Below are 22311 nucleotides of genomic sequence, written 5' to 3'. Positions count from 1 at the left end.
CCAGGAAGCACAGAGAGTACCACACAGGATCAACCCAAAGAGGAACACACCAAGGCACATAGTCATCAAATTTACAAATTAAGGATAAGGAGAAAATATTAAAATTAGCAAGAGAAAAGCAACAAATAGCACACAAGGGAACTCCCATCAGGTTACCAGCTGATTTTTCAGCAGAAACTCTACAGGCCAGAAGGGAGTGGCATAATATATTTAAAGTGATGAAAGGGGAAAACTTATAACCAAGAATACTCTACCCAGCAAGGCTCTCAGTCAGACTTGATGGAGAAATCAAAAGCTTTACAGACAGACCAAAGCTGAAAGACTTCAGCATCACCAAACCAGCTTTAGAAACAAATGTTAAAGGACCTTCTCTAGTCATCAAACCATAAGGAATGAGAACAAAAAGAAGAAAGAAAGAGAGAGAGAAAAAAAAGACCTACGAAAGACTGCTTTGGCTGTTTGAGGTCTCTTGTGGTTCCTTGTGAATTTTGGAATTGTTTATTCTAGTTCTGTGAGGAATATCATGGGTATTTTGACAGAGGTAGCACAGGATCAGTGGATTGCTTTGGGTAGTGTAGCCATTTTGATAGTGTTGACTCTTCCAATCCAAGAGCACAAGAAATCTTTCCATTTCTTTCTATCATTTTGGTTTTTGGAGTATAGGTAATCTCCTTGGTTAGGTTTATTTCTGGGTATTTTGTTGTTTTTGATGTAATGGAAATATTTATGCTGGTTATAAAATTCTGGTCTTTGAAGTGGAAAAAAAAGTGAATGAATATCCTTCTTTCTTATGGGTGAGTTGTATTCCATTACATATACATATATGTAATACATATATAGATATAGATATATGCTGCATCTTCATTATTTATTGATGTGTATTTAGGATGCTTTCATATCTTGGCAACTATAAATAATGTTGCTGTTAATAGCAGGGTGTATGTATCTTTTTGAATTAATTCTTACTTTGTGGATGGCTTTAATCCTTTGATAACTATGTAAGTTTAAAAAGCTAATGCTCTAAATGTTCTTAGAAACAATGAACAGTGCATATATGTAAATTTAAAAACATATGTGCAGTTAAAAAAAAAAAGAAATGAGCTATCAAGCCATGAAAGACATGAAAGAAACTTAAAAGACATATATTGCTAAATGAAAGAAGCCAGTGTGAAAAGGCTACAAACTGTACAATTCCAACCAAATGACATTCTGGAAAAGGCACAGCTACATAAACAATAAAAAGATCGTGGTTTCCAGGGGTTTGGGGAGAGGGAGGGAAGAATGAATAGATGGAGCACAAGGGATTTTTAGGGCAATGAAATTATTCTGTATGAAACTATAGTGGTGGCCACATGTCATTATACATTTGTCAAAACCCAGAGAATGTACAACATCAAGAGTGAACCCTAATGTAAACTATGGACTTTGGTTGATAATAATGTGTCCATGTTGGTTCATCGATTGTACCAAATATGCCACACTGATGAGGGGTGTTGAGGGTAGGGGAGTATATATGTGTGGGTGGGAAGGGTTATGTGCGAACTCTCCGTATTTTCTGCTCAATTCTACTGTGAACCTGAAACTGCTCTAAAAGAATAAAGTCCATTAACCAAAAAAAAAAAAAAAAGCACATACACACACAAAAGAATTCATTTCTCAAAAAGATCAACAAAACTCGTAAGCCCTTAAGGAAAAAAAAAGAGAGAGAGACTCACATAACTAAAATCAGATATGAAAGAGGAGACATTACAATTGATGCCAAAGAAATAAAAAGGATTATAGACTACTATAAACAACTGTACACCAACAAATTAAATAACATAGAAGAAATGGATACATTCCTAGAAATAAACAATCAACCAGAACTAAATAATGTAAAAATAGAAAGTCTGAACTGACCTATATAACAAGTAAGGAGATTGAATCAGTCATCAAAAACCCAACAAGTAAAAGCCCAGGACCAGATGGCTTCACTACAGAATTCTCCCAAACATTTAAATAAGAATTAATGCCAAGCTCTCACAAACTGCTCCAAAGAATTGAAGAGGAGAGAACACTTTCAAACTCATGTTATAAGCCAGCATTATTACCCTGATATCAAAATCATATAAAGATATCACCAAAAAAGTAGATAAATAGGACTACACAAACCTTAAAACTTCTGTATAGAAAACAATAAACAGTTAAAAGACAATCTACCAAATAAGAAGAAAATATTTGCAAACCATACCTCAAATGAGGGGTCAATACACAGAATATATTTTGTTTTTAAAAATCCCTACAACTCACAAACAGAAAAACAAATAACCAGTTTAAAAACTGGTCAAAAGACTCAAAAAACATTTCTCCGAAGAAGATGCATAAACAGCAAATAGGCATATGAAAAAATTCCAACATTACTAAATCATCAGCAAAATGCATATCAAAAACACAAGATACCATCTCATTATCTGTTAGGATGGCCACTATCAAAAAAATTAACAAGTGTTGACAAGAACGTGGAGAAACTAGAACCCCAGTGCACTATTGGTAAGATTGTAAAATGGTTCAGCAGCTATGGAAAAATAGTATGGAGGTACCTCAAAAATTTAAAAACAGAACTTCCACAGGTATTCAGCAATCTCACTTATGGATATATATCAAAAAAGAACTGAAACAGGGTACTGAAGAAATATGTACACACCCATCTTCATTGCAGCATTATTCACAATATCCAAGATGTAGAAACAATCTAAATGTCCATCAGCGGATGAAAAGATAAAGCAAATATGGTGTACGTACACACGTACACACACACAGAGAAATATTTACTCCATCTTTAAAAAAGATGGAAATCCTGTCCCATGTTATAACATACATAAAACCTGGGACATAGTGCAAAGTGAAATAAGGAAATAAAAAAAGACAAACACTGCATGATTCCACTTCTATACCAGTTGTCTGAAGCAATCAAATTCATAGAAACAAAAGTATAATGGTGATTGCCAGGAGAGGGGAGTAGGGGAAACTGGGAGTTGTTGTTTCAAGGGTATAGCGTTTCAATTATGAAAGGTGAAAAGAGTTCTAGAGATCTGTTGTACAACAATGTGCACATTGTTAGCAATACTAAAATGTACCCTAAAAATCTTAAAAATTATAAGTTTTACGTGTTTTAATCACAATAAAAAATCATCTGAATGCACAATAGATACAGAAAAGCTAAAACTGTAAATGCAAATTAAAACCATGAAATAGCACTACAAGCCCACCACTTTTGCTAAAATTAATAAAACTAATACACCAAGTGTCAGTGAGTTTGTAAGTAATGGGAATGCACATACATTTTTGGTGTGAATATAAAATGATACAGCCACGGAAAACCACTTGGAAAATATTTGTTTCTTCTAAAAGACACACCTACACTATGACTAAGAAGTTCCACTACTAGATTTTCAGTTCAGCGAAATGAACACAGATATCCACAAAAACATTTTTGAAAGAAATGTTTATAGTAGTTTATAATAGCCAAACCCAGAAATAGCCCAGGGAGGAGCCCATAAACAGGAAAACAGATAAACTGTGGTATATTCACTACTTAGCAATAAACAAGAACAAAGTAGTGATACATAAATCAAAGCATTATGCTTACTGTAAGAGGTTACTTGAAAAATATCACTACTATATGATTACATTTACATAAAATTCTATTAAAAAAGTGATATAGCCATACGATAGAATACTATTCAATAATAAAAAGGAATGAACTGTTGACATACACAACATGGATGAATCTCAAAAGTATCACGTTGAATAAAAATTTGTAATACTAATGAAAACTAATCTATAGTTGAAAAAAATCAAAACAGTGGTTACCTCTGAGGTGAATGTATACAGGAATTAATTGGCAACAATTACAAGGGGACTTTCTGGGGTAATGGTAATATATTTGGCAGGTATATGCATACATCAAAACTCAGCCAGTGTATGCTCAGAATTTGTGCACTTCAATGCATATAAATTTTGCCTCAAAAGAAAATTTCAAAGTTTTTGTTTTCAAAAGGAAAAATTTGTAAAGGAATACTGAACTCTACTCAATGATAAGTATGCTGAAGTATTTAAGGGGAAAGCCTATAATGTCTGCCACTGGAAATGCATCTAAAAATTAGGATAAATTAATGGATAGAGAGAGGAATAGATCAATATATATATATGTGATGAAGTAATAAGTAAAATGTTAATGGTAACATCTAGGTGGTAGACATATGGGTCTTTACTGTAAAATTCTTTCAATTTTGCTGTATCCTTGAAATTTTTCATAAAAATATTAGAAAATACCTATGAGATATATCTGAAGCAGTAATTAGAAGAAAATTCATATGCTTAAATATTTTTATCAATACAAATGAAGCACAAATATAAATAAATTCCCAGCCCAAAAGACTTGAAAAGGAATAACAAAGTAAACCAAAGACAGCACAAAGCAGAAAATAAGAATAAAAGTAGGAATTACTAAGGTAGAAAATGGAAGAAAAGATTTAAATAATAAATCAAAATGATTTCTTTTAAATTAAAATAGACAATTCACTTGTCAATGTAATCGAATAAAGGAGAATGCATAGATACACAAAATAATAAACGACAAGAGAAAAATATGCATTGAGACGGAAGAAAAAATTTCAAGTCATAAAAAATTACTTTGCAGACTTTCAGGCAAATAAATTTCAAATTGCAGATGAAATAGATAATACACTAGAAAAATACAGTTTACCAATATTAAACTTATAAGAAATATAAACTTTATACTGACTGTATTTCTGTCAAATAAATAAAGTTACCAATGCACCATTCAACAAAAAAGCACCAGGCCCAGATGTTTTCACAAATCTACCAAAACTTTGAATACCAGATAGTCCCAATGCTCCACAAATAGTTCCCCAGCATTAAAAATAAAGAAAAACCCTCCCAATTCTTTTTATAAAGTAAGAATAATACCTTGATAAACACTGTGCCAAAAAAAAAAAGACCATCATCATGTATGACTATAAATGTGAAAGTACTAAACTTAAAAATTAGTGAACACAATCCCACAGCACCTTAAGAAAATACTACACCAGGACCAAATGAGATTTACTCCAGAAATGCAAGGTTAGTTCCTTAATAGCTCTAAGGGGGAAAAATGATTATATCCACAGATGATTAAAAAAAAAGCCTTCAATAAAATTCAATATCCATTCCTGGAAAAAAACAGTGACAGACCCTCTCTTAACATGACAAAATAGAGATATTCTCACCCCAGAACCAGTATATTTTTTAAGGGGAAACACAAGGGGCACTTACACTAAAATCAAGAAAAAGACAAAGATGTATTTCATCTCCACTGGTATTCAATATTTTAGTGGAGGTAAAAGGCAATGTAACTAGATGAGAGAAAGCAAACAGAAGTAGAAAAATTGGGGAAAAAAGTAAAATTATTTCTATTTACAGACAATATAATAGTGTATCTGACAAACTCTAAAGAATCAATACTGAAACTAACTCAAGCAATAAAAGTAGGGCATAAAATTAATATATTCCCAAAATAATACACAGATTCAATATAATCCCTATCAAAAGTCCACTAGTACTTTCACAGAAATAGAACAAATAATCCTAAAATTTGTATGGAATTGCAAAAGACCTCAAATGACCGTAACAATCTTGAGAAAGAAGAACAAAGTTGGGAGAATCACGCTTTCTAATTTCAATCTATATCACAAAGCTATAATCATCAGAACAGTATAGTTTGGGCATTAAAACAGACACATAAAGCAATGGAAAAGAACTGACAGCTCAGAAATAAACACATGTGTACATCATCAATTAATTTACAACAGAGGAGCCAAGAATATAGAATGAGGAAAGAATATTCTCTTCAATAAATGGTGTTGAGAAAACTGGATAGCCATATGTGAAAGAATGAAACTGGACCATTATCTTACACCATACACAAAAATCAACTCAAAATGAATTAAAGACTTAAACATAAGACCTGAAACCACAACTGCTAGAAGAAGACATAGAGGAAAGGAAAACCTTCAAATGAAAAAACTTCTGCACAGCAAAAGAAACAATCAATCAAATGGAAAGACAGTGTACTCAATGGGAGAAAATATTTGCAAATCATGTATCTAATAAGTTAATATCCAAAATACAGTTGACCCTTGAAGAACTCAGGGGTTGGGGTGTCAACTCCCCCTGCCCCCCCAGTCAAAAATCCACATATAACTTTCAGCCTTCCATATCCCCAGATCTGCATCCATGTATACAACCAAACTTGGATAGTGTAGTACTGTAATATTTATGTAATGGAAAAAATCCACATATAAGTGGACCCTTGCAATTCAAATACCAAGTCATTCAAGGGTCAACTGTATATAACAAATTTATACAACTCAATAGCAAAAAACCAAATAATCCAATTTAAAAAATGGACAGAGGATCTGGACAGACATTTTTCCAAAGAAGACATACAATGCAATTCCTATCAAAATACCCACGACATTTTTTACAAAACTAGAACAAATAATTCTAAAATTTGTATGGAAGCACAAAAGACCTTGAATAGCCAAAACAATTTTGAGAAAGAAGAATAAAGCTTGAAGTATTATGCTCCCTGATTTTAAATTGTACTACACTGCGACTATCATCAAAACAGTATGGTACTGGCATAAAAACAGACACACAAAATCAATGGAACAGAATAGAAAGCCCAGAAATGAACCCACAGTTACATGGGCAATTAATTCACAACAAAAAAGGTAAGAATATACAATAGGGAAAAGACAATCTCTTCAACAAATGGTGCTAGGGAAACTGGACAACCACAATGCAAAAGAATCCAAATGGACTACTTTTCCACACCATATACAAAAATGAAGTCAAAATAAATCAAAGACTTCAATGTAAGATTTGAAATCATAAAACTTCTAGAAGAAAAAGGCAGTAAGGGCTTTGACAACGGTTTTATCAATATTTTTTTGAACATGTCTCCTTAGGCAAGGGAAACAAAAGCAAAGTAAAAAAATGGAACTACATCAAACCAAAAAGCTTTGGCAAGGTGAATGAAACTACCAACAAAACAAAAAGACAGCCTACTGAATGGCAAAGATATTTGCAAATGATATATCTGATAATGGGTTAATACCCAAAATATACAATGAACTCATACAACTCAACATCAAAAAAAACAAACTGGATTACAAAATCCAATTTTTTCCAGGCAGAGGACCGGAATAGACGTTTTTCCAAAGAAGACAAACAGATGACCCAAAGAGACATGAAAAGATGCTCAACATCACTAATCATCAAGAAAATGCAAATAAAAACCCCAATGAGAAATCACTTCACACCTATGAGAATGGCTATTAACAAAAAGACAAGAAATTAAGGATAAGGAGAAAAAGGAACTGTTGTCCACTGCTGGTGAGAATGCAAATTGGTAAAGGCACTATGGAAAATAGTACAGAAGTTCTCCCAAAAAATTAAAAATAGAAATACTAAACCTATAATGAAAAAGAATATGAAAACAAACATATGTATGTATATGCATGACTGAAATATTAAGCTGTACACCAGAAACTGACACATTGTGACATCAATCAATCAAACAAACATATTGTACTAAAAAAAAAGAAAGGAAATACCATATAATCCAGCAATTCCATTCCACTTTTGGGTATTTTTCCAAGAAAACCAAAATACTAATTCAAAAAGATATATGCACCCCTGTGCTCATTGCAGCATTATTTACAGTAGCCAAATATAGAAGCAATCTAAGTGTCCATCATTGCAGCACTATTTACAATAGCCAAATAAGGAAGCAATCTAAGTGTCCATCGACAGATGAATGAATAAAGCTATGCGTATACACACACACACACCCACAGTGGACTATTACTCAGCCTTAAAAAAGGACAAAATCTTGCCATCTATGACAACCTGGATAGACCTAAAGCACGTTACACTAAGTGAAATAAGTCAGACAGAAAAAGACAAATACCATATGATTTCACTTACATGTGGATCTAAAAAACAGCAAATGAACAGACATAACAAAACAGAAACACATTCAGATACAACCAACCCTCTGATGGTTGCTACAGGGGAGGGGGTTGGGAGGGTGATGAGTGAAATTCGTAAGGGAGATTAAGAGGAATAAACTTCCAGTTACAAAATAAGTAAGTCAAGGGAATATAACATACAGCATAAGGAATATAGTCAATAATATTGTGATAACTTTAAATGGTGACAGATGGTAACTAGACTTACTGTGGTGATTATTTCGTAACATGAAAATATCAAATCACTGTATTTTACATTTGAAAATAATATAATATTGTGAGTCAATAATGCTTCAATTAAAAACAAAACTAATCATAATTAGTAAAAAATAAATTTCAATTAAAAATAAAATAAAAATTTAAAATGTCATTCTATTGGTGAGACTGCAAGGAAACAGAACTCTCTTACATTACTGAGAGGAATTCAGCAACTTCTAACAAAAGTATAAATTTATTCACCTTTTGACCCAGCAATTGCACTTCTAGGAGTTTCCCTTGAAGATATACCTCCAAACATACAAAAATACTCATGTACAAGGTTATTCATGATAGCATCTTAGTAACTATAAAATATTGGTGATATCCTTAATGTTCACACCAAGGTAAGTAGCTAAACAAATTATGATATATCCACACAATGTAGTATAACAAGCAGCTATTTAAAAAAATGAGTAAGATTACTATTAATTGATACAGTGATTTCCAAGATACATTAGCAAACAGAAAAAGCGAAGTGTAAAAGAGTATCTATAGTATGCCATAGATATAACCACTACTTTGTTTAAAAAGAAACAGGAAAGCTAAAGCACAAACTAACAGGATTAGTTACCCAGGGAGGTGATTTGGAACAGGAGAGAAGGAAGAAAAGGGCATGATATTTCTCTGTGTACACCTTATAGTACAGTGCTGTCTTTTGGAATCATATTAATGTTTCATATACTAAAATAAAGGCGAAGAGACCAATAAGTAAATACAATTTTAAAAACTGAATGGGAATAAAAAATCTAAAATAAAATATAAACAGAAACAAATAAACCTAACTCTTTGGAGAAACTAACCATAATGAATTGGGGGGGAGAACCAAAAACCCTAGAGTAAAGATAAAAAGAACCATAAAAAATATCAAGCTCTGTAAGTTTGTTTTCCACAGTGGTACCTATCAACAACTCTAAAACTACTTTCTGTGTATTCTAGAATTCAGGAAATTACAAGCAAATATATTGTGAGTAATAGTAGGTTTCTCATCGTTGCAACATGAAATGATACAATATACGTCACAACTTGAGTACTTCATGAAGAACATAATAAAAATTATACTAAAAAGCATATCATCTAATTACTCTATAACTTATCCATGGAAATGTGCAACAAACTTCACATATTTGATCTTGCTCCTCCTGCCGCCCCCTAAAACATGCTTCATCTTTCAATTATTTTTTAGACACATAACAACAAAGTTGTCTGGAAGGTTTTGTCTTTCCATGACCAAATTCACTCTTTTCTATTAAGAAGCACAGAGATCATTAACAACATACCTTTAGATTTAGAATCACATTGGACTTTTTTTTTTAATTCACTATAGTTGACCCTTGAACAACATGGGTTTGAACTGCAAGGGTCCACTTTTAAGCAGATTTTTTCCAATCAGTACAGTACTACAAAGATCTGCAGTTGGTTAAGTACATGGATATGGAAACATGGATACCGAAGACCAACTATGGGATCTGAGCATCCTCAGATTTTGGTTTCTGCAGCAGGTCCTGGAACCAAACCCCTGCAGATCCTGGAACGAATGTACTTACATCTTCTCTATTTAAATTAAAGTGTTGATTAACTAAACTGTTCAAGGAGTGAGTTGTTCAACTTTCTTGAAAACAAGATTAACCTAGGAACTCATTTAGTTTAAGTATTTTGAAGAATAAATCCCTAGAATACATTTTCCAAAATAATATCATGTATAGAACATGAATGAAGTATTTTCTGAAAATTTAGGACTTCTTAGTGCCTCTGGATTATTTAGTTATTGCAGTTAAATGCAGAAGTAATTGTCAATGCAAGCAGCTGAGAAGTTGCTATTTTGAGTAAACTTCTGAAGTCATTTCCTTATGTATAAAATGAAGGTATCACCCTGCATGACAGCCTGAAAGAGTTACAAAACTCAAAACATTTACTAAAATGCATATGTGCTGGATAGTTTGTTGCTGACTAGACATCACTGCCATTCCTTTTAAGGTCTCCCTTCATTGCAAAAGAGAAGAAATTTATGTTTCCAGATTCCCTTCTGGCGGCAGTTGTAGGTAGATACTTGGGTAGAGAAGCAGTTCCCAGGTAAGCAGTTTATTGAGAACCATCCACTTTGGTGCTACAGACCGAGTTTTTAAGATTTCCAGTGACTTCTGAGAAAACAACCAGCTTCCGTGCTTCAGGCTGAAATAATCAGTAACAGCTTCCCTAATTCTCTGAGCCCTTCCAAAGGTTATGTAAGCTTTTAACTCCCCACGTTAAAACTTCGACACTTGGAATTGAGTGATCTGTATCTTCCTAATCAAACTGTGACAGACTGATAAAGTGTATGTGAAAATACTCTACAAACTGAAAAATCAAGACCATGCAAAGGATGGATTATTATTTCTGTTCCCAATGACAGAAAATTTCAGTTGAAGTCGTTTTCTGGTAATCAGCCTCTTTTTAGACAGATCAATACGTCCAAAAAAAAGCTTTCCTTCTACAAATCAATAAAATAATAAAATTTTTCCTTGCTACAAAAATCAGTTCTTTAGCTAATTTCATTTCCCCAATTAATCAATCAAGGCATGTTTACCAAGCAAGGCTTTGTGTTAAGTACTAAGAGATTCTCCTGCAAGAGTTCACAATATATGAAAATAACAAAAATATTTGTAATATAACTGTTACATATCAGAAACCAAATGTGATGATAGGTCAGAGAAAGTATGGGTTAAATTTGACTTGGGAATAAAAAGATAAAAATCAAAAAAGGATTTAAGGAAGAAGAGAATTAGAGGTTAAACAGAAATGAACACCAAAAGGTAGGAAGACTTAGAGTAGAGATAATGTAAGAAACTGGAATAGCATGCTTAAAGAAACAAAGCTAGCAACTCAAGGACATGTATAGAGAACAAAGGCATGGAACAAAGAGTGGCCTGCTTCTATGTGGAGTGTATAGAAAGGAGAGGAGGCTGAGGCCAAATAACACAAGGCCAGAAAAGCTAAACATCTGGACTTTACTGCTATCATCCAACTTCAGATTCACAGAGACATTTATAGAATTTTAGGCCTAGATAATAAAATCAGGCTGTTAATATACCCCACAACTAGAGCCTAATAGTAGTAAGAACTGAGCAGAGGAAAGAAACTTATCTCTCTAAAAAGCTGTTTTTATTTCTAACATTCTTCTGCTCAAAAATCGTCAATAACTTCCAAAAACCTCTTTTTATCAAGTCAACTCCACACCATGGTCCCATCCTATTCAACCATATTTTCTAGCATTAGCCAAAATGTACAACTCTTTCCAGACAGGCTTTGCTCTGTATTATTGGCCCTTGAGCACAGCCAGAAAATGCAGGTAAAGTAACATCATGTATTCATCTGCTCAGGCTGCAATAACAAAACCATAGACTGGCCAGCTTAAATAACAGAAATATATTTCTCACAAAGGCTGTAAGTCCAAGATCAAGATGCCAGATAATCTGGTTCCTGATAAGGGTTCTATTCCTGTTTTGTAGACAGTTACCTTTTCACTGTGTCCTCACTTGGTCTTTCCTCTGAGTGCGCAGCTCAAAGAGAAATATCTCTCTTCCTCTTCTTATAAGGCCACCAGTCCTACTGGATTAGGGCCCCACCATTATGACCGCATTTAACCTTTATTACCTCCATAAAGACCCTATCTCCAAATACATTTATACTGGGTGTTGGGGTTTCAACAAATTTAGGGGGGACAGATTCACTCCACAACACACTGGGTTATTACTGAGGCTAGATCTTAAGAGATTTTTGCAGTTTCTATTCTTATCTTCTTGAAATACTTTGTTTCTCATGTGAAAAAGCCCAGCCATTCCTACTAGAGGAAGAGAAGCCACAGGAAAACTAAGGTCCCCCAGCCAACAGCCCAAACTAAATACCAGATACATGAATGAGCCACAATGGACCATCCAGTTCCAGTCAAGCTATCAGATAACTAAAACCGCATGAGTGACCCCAGGTAAGACTAGCAGAAGAACTGCCAGCTGAGCTCAATCAAAATTGTAAAATAGTGAAAAAACAAATGATTATTGCTTTAAGTCACTAAATTTAGGGACAGTTTGTTACAAAGCAACAAATATCTGATATGGCATACCTTCTTGTTCTGCTCTTTGACCTAGACCTCTGAACTCTATAGGATTTCCCTCGACCTCTCGAACGACTTCGACTTCGTTTTCTTCTAGAGCCATAAGAAGAACTACTGCTTGAACGGTGCCTGCGTCTGAAATAAAATATAATCAAGTATTATTACTATAAAACATCTGTATGGGCATTAAGGAGAAATTATCCAGATTCGAAAGAATCATCTCATTTTTACTATGTCTGACTCCTTAGAAGCAAACAGATAAAATGTTACTCCTCTTGAACAGTCAGAAGACTGATTCATAATTTATATTGGATTAGCTACTAATTAAGACATTAGGGGTCTTAAGTAGTATACAATCCTTCCAAATATTATTAGATAATATGGTATGAGAACTATATCAGTTTATACCTACTCGTTTACAAAGAACAGACAAAAGATTAAGATGTACAGGCTGGGCCTAGGGGCAAAAAAAAATCTTTTGGTTGGGACCTAACCCTCATAAACATATAACTACTAAAAGAAAAGTGTTTTATTTATTCTACAATTTTGAAATAGATAAACAAGATTATATTGTATAGCACAGGGAAATATACACAAGATCTTATGGCAGCTCACAGAGAAAAAAATGTGACAATGAATATATATATGTTCATGTATAACTGAAAAATTATGCTTTACACTGGAGTTTGACACAACATTGTAAAATGATTACAAATCAATAAAAAATGTTAAAATAAAGAAAGAAAGAAAAAAGAAAAGTGTTTTACCCAGAAAAAATTAAAAGTACAAAAACATTTTTTAAAAAGTACAAAAACATATGAACTCTAAAGAATACTACTCTCATTACCATATAAGTAAAATTATGCAAATCACCTTCTGTCATAAGAATGTGAGCGAGACTGAAGATCTCTGGACCAAGATCTTGACTTTGACCTTGATTTTCTTCCACCTTTCTTTCGGCTATATGTCCTACTATCTGAAGAACTACTTGAAGAAGACCGTCTACGGTGTTTCTTTTTTCTCTTGCTTCTGCTTTCTTCTTCAGTATCTGAAGACCGGCGTCCCATTTCTAAAGGTTTAAATTCAAAGAAAATTATTCTGACATAATGGAACAGTGGATAAAACTTAATATAGTATTTTTTTTACTCTATAAAAATTTTAAATGTTTTATTTAAAGCAAAATGACAACATATGAGAAACAGCTCTAGTACATTCTTCTAGTATTTTTAATTAACTGTTTTTATAATTTATGAATAATGTAAACTTGTCCTAAATTTTTTCAAATGTCTCTTAAAAGAGTCAATCCTAAGGACAGTTCATTATAACAATTTTCTTATCATTTAAATTGCACTTATTGTTAATTATATGACATTTGGTTTAGGGATCAACTACCTAATTCTATATTCTCACATTCCCAAAGATAAAAGATATTTTACTATCTTTTAGTTACATTTTTCTAACTGAAAATTCTAAAATTTTAAATGGATAAGACCTCATTAATCATCACCAAAGTACAAACTGAAACAATTAACTATAATCACTTCACTTGTGAAATTTGGGGAAGGAAATGTTGACTAAAGTACCAAAGCTGATGATGTACTATAAACTAAGTACTAAACTTGAAGTCACCTCTTCACACTGCTAGTACCTATATAAAGTGGTGATATAATGCTTTCAAAAAGCAATTAAGCAAGTTAAATAAAGAGTTACAAAAATGTTGATGCTTTTTTAACAAAGCAATCTCATTTCTAGGAATATAGCTGAAAAGTTTTTCTTGAAAGATATTCATTATAGCATTATTTAAACCTGTATGTACAGAGATTACAATTTAAGAAAATATGTATACTTGAGTAAGAGCAAAAATTAAAACAACTGGTAATATTTAAGCGGTGAAACTGGGTAATTTTTTTCTTTTTAACTGTGTTCTATATGGCTATGATTATATTTGTATATTTAGTATACAAAAGGAAAAAACATACAGAAATAAACCCTCGGTTTTTATAATTCGGTATTAGCTTAGCTAAGAAGCCTATTTGTCTTAAAGTTAAAAGGAAGATTCATCTCATGTAATGGTTAAGATAGCTAATGATCAGATAAACAAAACTCTCACATTTTCCTTTAATATTTATTCAAAATAAGCTAAATAGCCCTACCGTAAAGAAAGCAGTATGTTTAACTACAGCTTTGTTTTCAGAATCAGGTGAGCCATACCTTCCCTGAATCCAATGCAATCCTAATTGAAAACCACTGTTAGGACTTAATTCAAAACTTAAAGCTATTTATCTAGAGCCAGAATTAGACTTTAAGTATAGTCTGAATCTCCAAGCTGTTCAGATTTCTACATTTTGTAGTTCAACAGAACATTGGGAAGACTTGGTCTTGAATCGTTAAATCACTAACATTACCTAAGGCAGTTTCCTCACTGAAAATGAAACTGCACTGCGTATAAGATCACTATGATCTTTTCCAACTTCAAAATACTATGATTATGAAATCCCACATATGCATAGTATACATGTATATATATTTAAATATGTGTATGTAATATCCACTTATATATTTATATTATATATAATATATAACCATATATCTCTGTGTATGTGTGTGTTTTCATTAAGGAATCTGTACATAATTGGGTAACAATGATCATCTAAGTTTTCTTATTTCCTGTCTTTTTCTTACTTTCTTGTTTTCACCTTTAAACAGTTAAGAATTTTCTTTACCCAAAAATAACCACTTAATTAAGGTGAGTTTTTATTATGTTCTTATTATCTGATTTTAAAAATACTAAAATGAGAGTAAAGGATAAAAAAGTATGAGTGCACCAGGATAAAAAGACCAGAATAGAAAACAACAGGAAGACAAGTAGACAAGATATGTCAACAAATTTTTAGCAAATGAAAAACAGATGCAGGATTTAGATTAAGAAAACTGAATACCCAGCAACTTTAGAGAATTCCAAGAGGAGAAAAGCCAATTTACATAGCAAAAATCAGAAAGGATCAGGAATTTGAGACACTAGATACCAGAGCTGGCACAATGAGGCATGGAACTAAAAGACAAGGGAATTGGTTGAAATCTGTAAAAGAAGTAATCTCCCAGGTCCCCTCCCCCATCCAACCTAGATAGGTGACTATTATTCCCCATTCCCAGCAGGAAAGATGGTTTATTTTGGAAAAATGACGAAACACCAGGTGAAGCACCAGGTCCAGGAGCACAGTAAAAGAGGGCAGAGTGATGCCTGACTAAAAGTTAAAGGGATTAAGTGAAAGTCTACAATCTAATAGCAAATACTATAGCGCTCTGTGTGCTTAGATCCACCACTTTGAACAGAGGATTCTTTTCTGAAAAAACTAAACAGTACCTAGAAGAAGATATATAAATATTTAAAAGGTCTCCCCAAAAAAAGGCCAAGCCCTCACCCAATCACCCTATATCCAAGCCCACAGTTAAAAAGCCCAAGCCTTAAACACAGTAAACTTTTTTGTAAAACTTTTTTCTGATAACTTTTCAGTAATTATACAACAAAAGAAAAACAATCACAGGATGAAAGCCTTCATCATACTAGACAGAAACCAAACAGGAAAAAAAAAAAGCAACTCATAGTAAACCAGGAACAAGCAGAAGAATAGTAGGAACATCCATAGAAAAGGAGACAAAGCTTAAAATTTAAACAAATGATACTTTGTAAGAAATACAATACAGTTAGAAGATACTACCAAAGGACTCATGGAAAGTAGAAAGAAAAAGATAAAAAATTGGAGGTAAAAGAGTATCAATCCAGAAAGTACAATATCCAATTGACAGGCATTCCAGGAAAAAAAAAAAAAGAAAAAAAAGAACATAGAAAAGAGATAAAGAAAAATATCCAAAGAATAATTCAAAACAATTTCCAAAACTGAAAAACAAGAATTGCCCTAAATCCCTGGGACAATGAATTAAAAAAAGACATATACTAGACATACCTCATTAAAACTTCTGACACCAGGAATATAAAGAAGACCCTAGAAACTTCTAAAGATTCAAAAAGAAAAAGGAGAATCACAATAAAAGGCATCAGGCTTCTCAGTAGCAATATCACAAACAATGGAGACTTGCCTTCAAAATTCCAAATGAAAATTATTTTCAACCTAGAATCTATATCCAATCCAATCAGAGATCTAATATTAGATCAGAATAAAGACATTTTCAGATATGCAAAGGCTCAAAATTATACCTCACAGTCACTCTCTTTTAGGGAAGTACTGAAGGATGTGCTCCACCAAAAGGAGAGACTAAACAAAGATGATCTACATTCAGAGAACAAGTGACTTAACACTCAAGATAGGTTAAAGAAGTCCCAGAATGATAGCAGGGATACATCAATGAACAAGACACAAAAAAAATCCTTGCCCTCAAGGAGCTTACATTCCAGTATAGGAACAGTTCTCAAAATGGGTTCTAGAAGCCCCTGAGGGGATCCCAAAGGCCTCAGGGGATCCAAAAAATCAGAACTATTTTCATTATAATAGTAGCATAATTTACCTTTTTCACTGAGTTGACTCTTGCACTGATGATGTAAAAACAATGACAAAACTGCTGGTGCCTTAACAGGAATCAAGGAAATGGACCAAACTGTACTAGCAGTCATTGCATTCTTCACTACAACACATAGTTTTGTTTTTTCTTTAAAGGGGTGGGGGGGGCAGTTTCACTTAGAAATGTACTTGATAAAGCAGTAAAAATCATTAATTTTATTATATTTCAACCCTTGAGCACACATTTTAATATTTTGTTTGATGAAATAGGAAATACACATAACTACTGCTGCAGACTGAAGAATGATGTTTATCTTGAGAAAAGCATTTGTGCAACTAAATTAAAAGTCGAACTAGCTGCTTTTATCATGAAATACCATTTTTAAAGAACTGACTATATTCAGACTTGGGTATTTGATAGTCATTTTTCTAAAAATGAATGGAGTCATTTACTTCAAGGAAAACTGACATTATTTGTTGCCAATGATAAAATTTGAGCTCTCAGGCAAAAATTACAATGTTGGGTAACTTGTATTCACCACCATGAGACTGAAAGCTCCTCTGAACATAAAGATTTCTCTGATGAGATCAGCAGTGATATTAATAAATGTGAATTTTTAAACTATTATATAATGAAGGGTGTCAACATCTGCAAGATATGCGTGTCAGTGAACCAGTATTTTCCAGTAGGCCAGTGCTGTACATGAATGTCACAGAATCATGTACGAGTGAAAAATCCACTCACAGTGCAAGACAGACCAATAGATTTTAATGTATAGAGCATGAAAAGGTCACTGATATAGTTTCAAATACCACATTGCAACCAACCTTTAAGAAACTACTACTTGACGAGTTTTGGTGTATTAAAGAAGTAGTTACCAGAAAAGGTTACTAAAATATTACTTTTCCAACACCGTATCTGGGTGAATCCAGATTTTCTTCATATACTTCATTCAAAACAACTCATCCCAAAAGACTGAATGCAGAAGCAGATAAAAGAATCTGTCTTCTATTAAGCCAGGTATTAAAAATTTGCAAAAATGGAAAATAATGCCACTTTTCTCACTAAGTTTGTTTTGTTTTGGAAAATATAGCTATTTTTCATATCAAATATGTTATTGATGTTACCATATAATGGATTTATTATCACTATCTTAAGTGGATTAATAAATATTTCAAAATTTTCTGTTTTAAGTACTAGGAGAGCAGTATTTCTAGATACAGCCCATACAGATAAAAAGTTCCTGGGGGTCCTCAATAATTTTTAAAAATGTGAAGGGATCCTAAAACTAAATACTATGAGACCCACAACTCTAAGGTACCTACAGTCATTTCCATCCTCCATTATGTCCAGCTTAAGTCTCTGTATAAGGCGTAAAGAAGCAGAAAAGAAAGAAAAGGACACACATCTAATTATGCATCTTGCCAGTGACCAAAAAAGAGAGAATTAGAGGTGGGTATAAATTTTTCTATGTTTTAATTTCAAGTAACATAATTCATCCATATTAGAATGATTACACTTAACTCAGAAAAGCTAATGAAAGATATAAATGGAAGATCTTCTTCCTTAGAAGAATCGAGTGAAAAAATGTTGAAAAACCACTGTCACAAAACTACAAATATTTTTTCAAGCAACACATTTACATTTCAAAAGATTATATTAAAGTATAATTAATTGCAAAAAGAGAAAGTAAAAAACCACCATATTTCTTTATTATGGTTAACTTTAAATGTTTATTCAGAAAAGGAAGTTAACACAAAGAATAAATCAGAGGTAGATCCAAAAAGTCTTCTCTACCAATGACAGTACTGAATTCCTACGCACCACCCTAGATTTACACTTACCTCCAGATTTCCATAATGTCACTAGCATATAATTGAATATATTTGCTCACTCAAGTCATGATGGTCAATTTATATTACACATTCCTAGTAAGGAAAAACTGTTTTTATTTAACTCTGTTGGTAAGGTACAATGGATAGAAAGACATTAAAGCTCTTTCTGATAAAGGCAGTGATGAATTGAGCACAGATTCTTAGCAGTCCCAGAACCTAACAATTTTTCAATCTATCTGTAAGCTGAAAAGGCAACACAGGGACAGAACTCCTATGGCTCTCAGTTTTTGGTTCTCACTCCAGCCTCTGTTATTTCCTGGTTGTAGCCTCATGATCACAAGCCATACCCAACTACTTTCACTACAGAACTGAAGCCATGGCAGACTACAGCAAGACATCAATTTACAAAAACATCTTATTGTAAAGTTTAGGTGACTGATTCAAGATGTAGAGACAAAATGTGGTCATTCGAAAGAGAACACAAAAGCAACCTAAATGTCTATCAACAGATGAATGGATAAAGATGAGGTATGTATACACACACACATACACACACATTGGAATATTACTTAGCCATAAAAAGAATGGAATAATGCCATTTACAGCAACATGGATGGACCTACAGATAATCATACTAAGTCAGTCAGTCAGAGAAAGACAGATAACATAAGATATCACTCATATGTGGAATCTAAAAAATGATACAAATGAACTTATTTACAAAACAGAAACAGACTCACAGACATAGAAACAAATTTATGGTAACCAAAGGAGAAGTGGGGGAAGGGATAAACTAGGAGTTTGGTATCAACATATACACACTACTATATATAAAATAGATAAACAACAAGGGTCTACTGCATAGCACAGAGAATTGTATTCAGTATCTTTTAATAACCCATAATGGAAAAGAATCTGAAAAAGAATAGATATACGCATAACAATCACTTTGCTGTATACCTGAAATTAACACATTATATATCAACTACACTTCAATTAAAAAAAATCATTGATTTAAAAGAAAGAGAGAGATCAAAGGCAAACACAAGTAGTTCCTTTGTTTAGTTATCAGTAAAGGTACAAGAAAGTTATCTTTTTCAAAAAGTAAGCACAGAGAACAAAGATTCCTAAAGGATATGACAGCTTACAGTTATTTCTCCACTATTCATTCACTAGTATACCAAACTATAATCTTTTTGATCTTGGACACATGACCAAAAAGAGATGGGCGGTGGGAGAACAGTTATTTAAATGTTAAGTCCACCTCCAAAGGTAGAGAAAAGTGAAAATGGGGTTAACACCATTTAGCACAGGGAGAAATCCACAAATACAGAACCACCCAAAGGCAGTAAAAGAACTAAGATAAAATTCTAGCCTAACAAGCATAATAAAGCAAAACTCAAAAGAGGTACAGAACTGTCAAAACACTCCTCCCAGCACAACTAAAAATTTGCAGACTAGCATCTTTTTTCAAAGCATTATCAGTCATAGGAATTTCCTCTCAATGGTCTGAAATGAAAGCAGGAAACAGATCTATATATCTAGTATAACAATCTTATTACAGAAGTTTTCCAACTCATTACACAACTTTTTGCTGGGACTAATCAAGTTGGTAAGGCCAATTAATAGGTGTCAGCTGGCTTATCTTTCAGTTTCAAACATTTACAACCTTTTTAGAGAAACACACAGTAATAAAGTGCTACCACTCAGCAGGAAATCTCCTTTGCCTGCAAAAAAGTGAATATTTATAGACTCTTAAGGCTAAAGGGGCTTTCAAAGGATACCCAGTTTCCTCACAAGGTTGCACCTGTCACATCTGCTCCAATCCTTAAACCTGAGAATTCTGCATATCTCCTTCACTTAAGAGCTTTTCCGGCTAAGTTCAAACATGACAACTTGAATACTTTTTTGTGACAACACATTTTAAGTTATTTAACTACCTGGTACCTAGTTAGTTGAAACACAAATAGGTCACTGCTAATTCCGAAAATGCAAAAAACAAAAAAAAATTGATTTCCAGTGTGCATTTAAAGATATATAACCTCAGTGGGAAATAAAGGTTGACCTAAAATCAAGACCAGGCACTATGTGTAACAGTGTATTATAACCTCTCACCAAAGTAAACAGTTTAAGGGTAGTCATATGCTCTTGATCTGCGACCACAAGGCCACAAGTCCTGAAGTCAAGGAAATAGATGAGTTTTTAAGGCAAGTATATTTATTCGTCAAGGAAGGAAAGTCTATTTCACCTTTCACTATCTCTCCTCTTGGCAAGCGAGTGAGACCCGGGAAAGAAGGGGTGAGGGGGTTGGGGAGGAGTTGGAAGGGGAGGCGGATTTAGAGACAGCGGAGTGGATAGGGCAGAGTGTACCAGGTGGCAGCCTCCCTCTCGTTTCACCCTACCTAGAGCTAGTGACGAAGCACCGTTTGCATATTACAAGACGAACCCAGAAACCCAAAAGCAGCTATTAAGAATCAGGGATAGGGGACAGGGGTGGGGGTGACAGGTGGGAGAGACGTCAAGGAGAGAAGTGAGGGAAAAGAGCTGGCTAACTCTCCGTCACCATCTCTAGACTCAGGGCCTAGCTAGAGGCCTGCGACTCAGCACCACCCTAGAGCCACCACTCTAAGGCCCCAGCTTGGACCTCCAGGGTCAGAACTCGCCAGGTGAGGAGCGCATGCGTACTGTCCCGTTCCGCACGCCGCGGGGCCGCCGCCGCCGCCGCCGCCACCTCCCGTACAGACCGCGCCAGGCCCGCGCCGCCTCACGCCGGAGCAGGGCCTCGGAACCCCTCAGCCAGGGAAGCCGCCTCCCACGCCCCGGACTCGGGCATCACCTGGATCTCGGCCTTTGGGCTTACACCGCTCGTAGACTTGGAAGCGCCGCAGACGCTGAAACGTTTCTTCAAATCTGGGCGCCGCCGGCGTCCTCCGAACTTGCTTCAGTTTAATCTCACCGCCTTCCTGGTTCCACCGCCAGGCAGCGTCAGCCGAGTTTTCGAGTGCATCGATGGAGACGGCCAGGCGTTAGGAGTGCCGAGGGAGTAGATTGTCACGCCGCCAATTTTTTCTTTGGTGTTGGTTTTGCGTGCTTGATTATTTTATTTTCTTGTTACCAAAAAGCAATAAAGGTGGGAACTGAAGAGTGTTGCCTTGGTAATCGTCCTTATCATCACAGATAATAAGTAAACAAATATGCATCTTAGGAAGTTATGTTTACGACACCCACACGTAACAAAATTAGTTGTTTCATGCTGGGAGGGGAGGAAACTGGTCCAACAATAATAAATCATGGGAGTGTATCTGTATAGCGCCAGAGTCGCGTGTGATTACATTGTAATGATTTATTTATAAAAATGCATTAAAAGTCGGGGTTTCTTCTGCCCTGAAGGTGAAGGCACAGGTTGGGTGCATATTTGTTTCTCACGTTATAGTAATTGGTTGGTAAAGGAATGAGAGAAGACTGCCCGAGGCAGGGAGAGGAGGTTTCTTCTGCAAAAGAAATTAAATGTATAGGCTTTTTGTTGTTGTTTAAA

The 22311-nt window shown here is 34.2% G+C and overlaps 1 protein-coding gene across 5 annotated transcripts in view; it reads right to left on the bottom strand.

Annotated features, from left to right (window-relative positions):
* RSRC1 (arginine and serine rich coiled-coil 1) overlaps positions 1–22311 on the bottom strand; it is a 355005-nt gene that overhangs the window by 328970 nt on the left and 3724 nt on the right. For 4 of the 5 annotated variants that reach the window (XM_072959884.1, XM_072959896.1, XM_072959890.1 and 1 more), the window contains exons 1-3: positions 21613–21746; positions 13297–13492; positions 12433–12558 (exon numbers count right to left, since the gene is read on the bottom strand). In XM_072959884.1, the coding sequence (XP_072815985.1) occupies positions 12433–12558; positions 13297–13490 (320 nt within the window). In that variant the 5' untranslated portion in view covers positions 13491–13492; positions 21613–21746. Of the gene's footprint in view, positions 1–12432; positions 12559–13296; positions 13493–21612; positions 21747–22311 lie in introns of those variants that run through there. The other variant, XM_072959887.1, reaches the window with a different exon arrangement.

This window comes from Vicugna pacos, chromosome 1 (genome assembly GCF_048564905.1).
Source record: "Vicugna pacos chromosome 1, VicPac4, whole genome shotgun sequence".
Taxonomy (NCBI): domain Eukaryota; kingdom Metazoa; phylum Chordata; class Mammalia; order Artiodactyla; family Camelidae; genus Vicugna; species Vicugna pacos.
The sequence above is the reverse complement of the archived record's forward strand: the minus strand, read 5'-3'. Positions and strand labels throughout refer to the sequence as shown.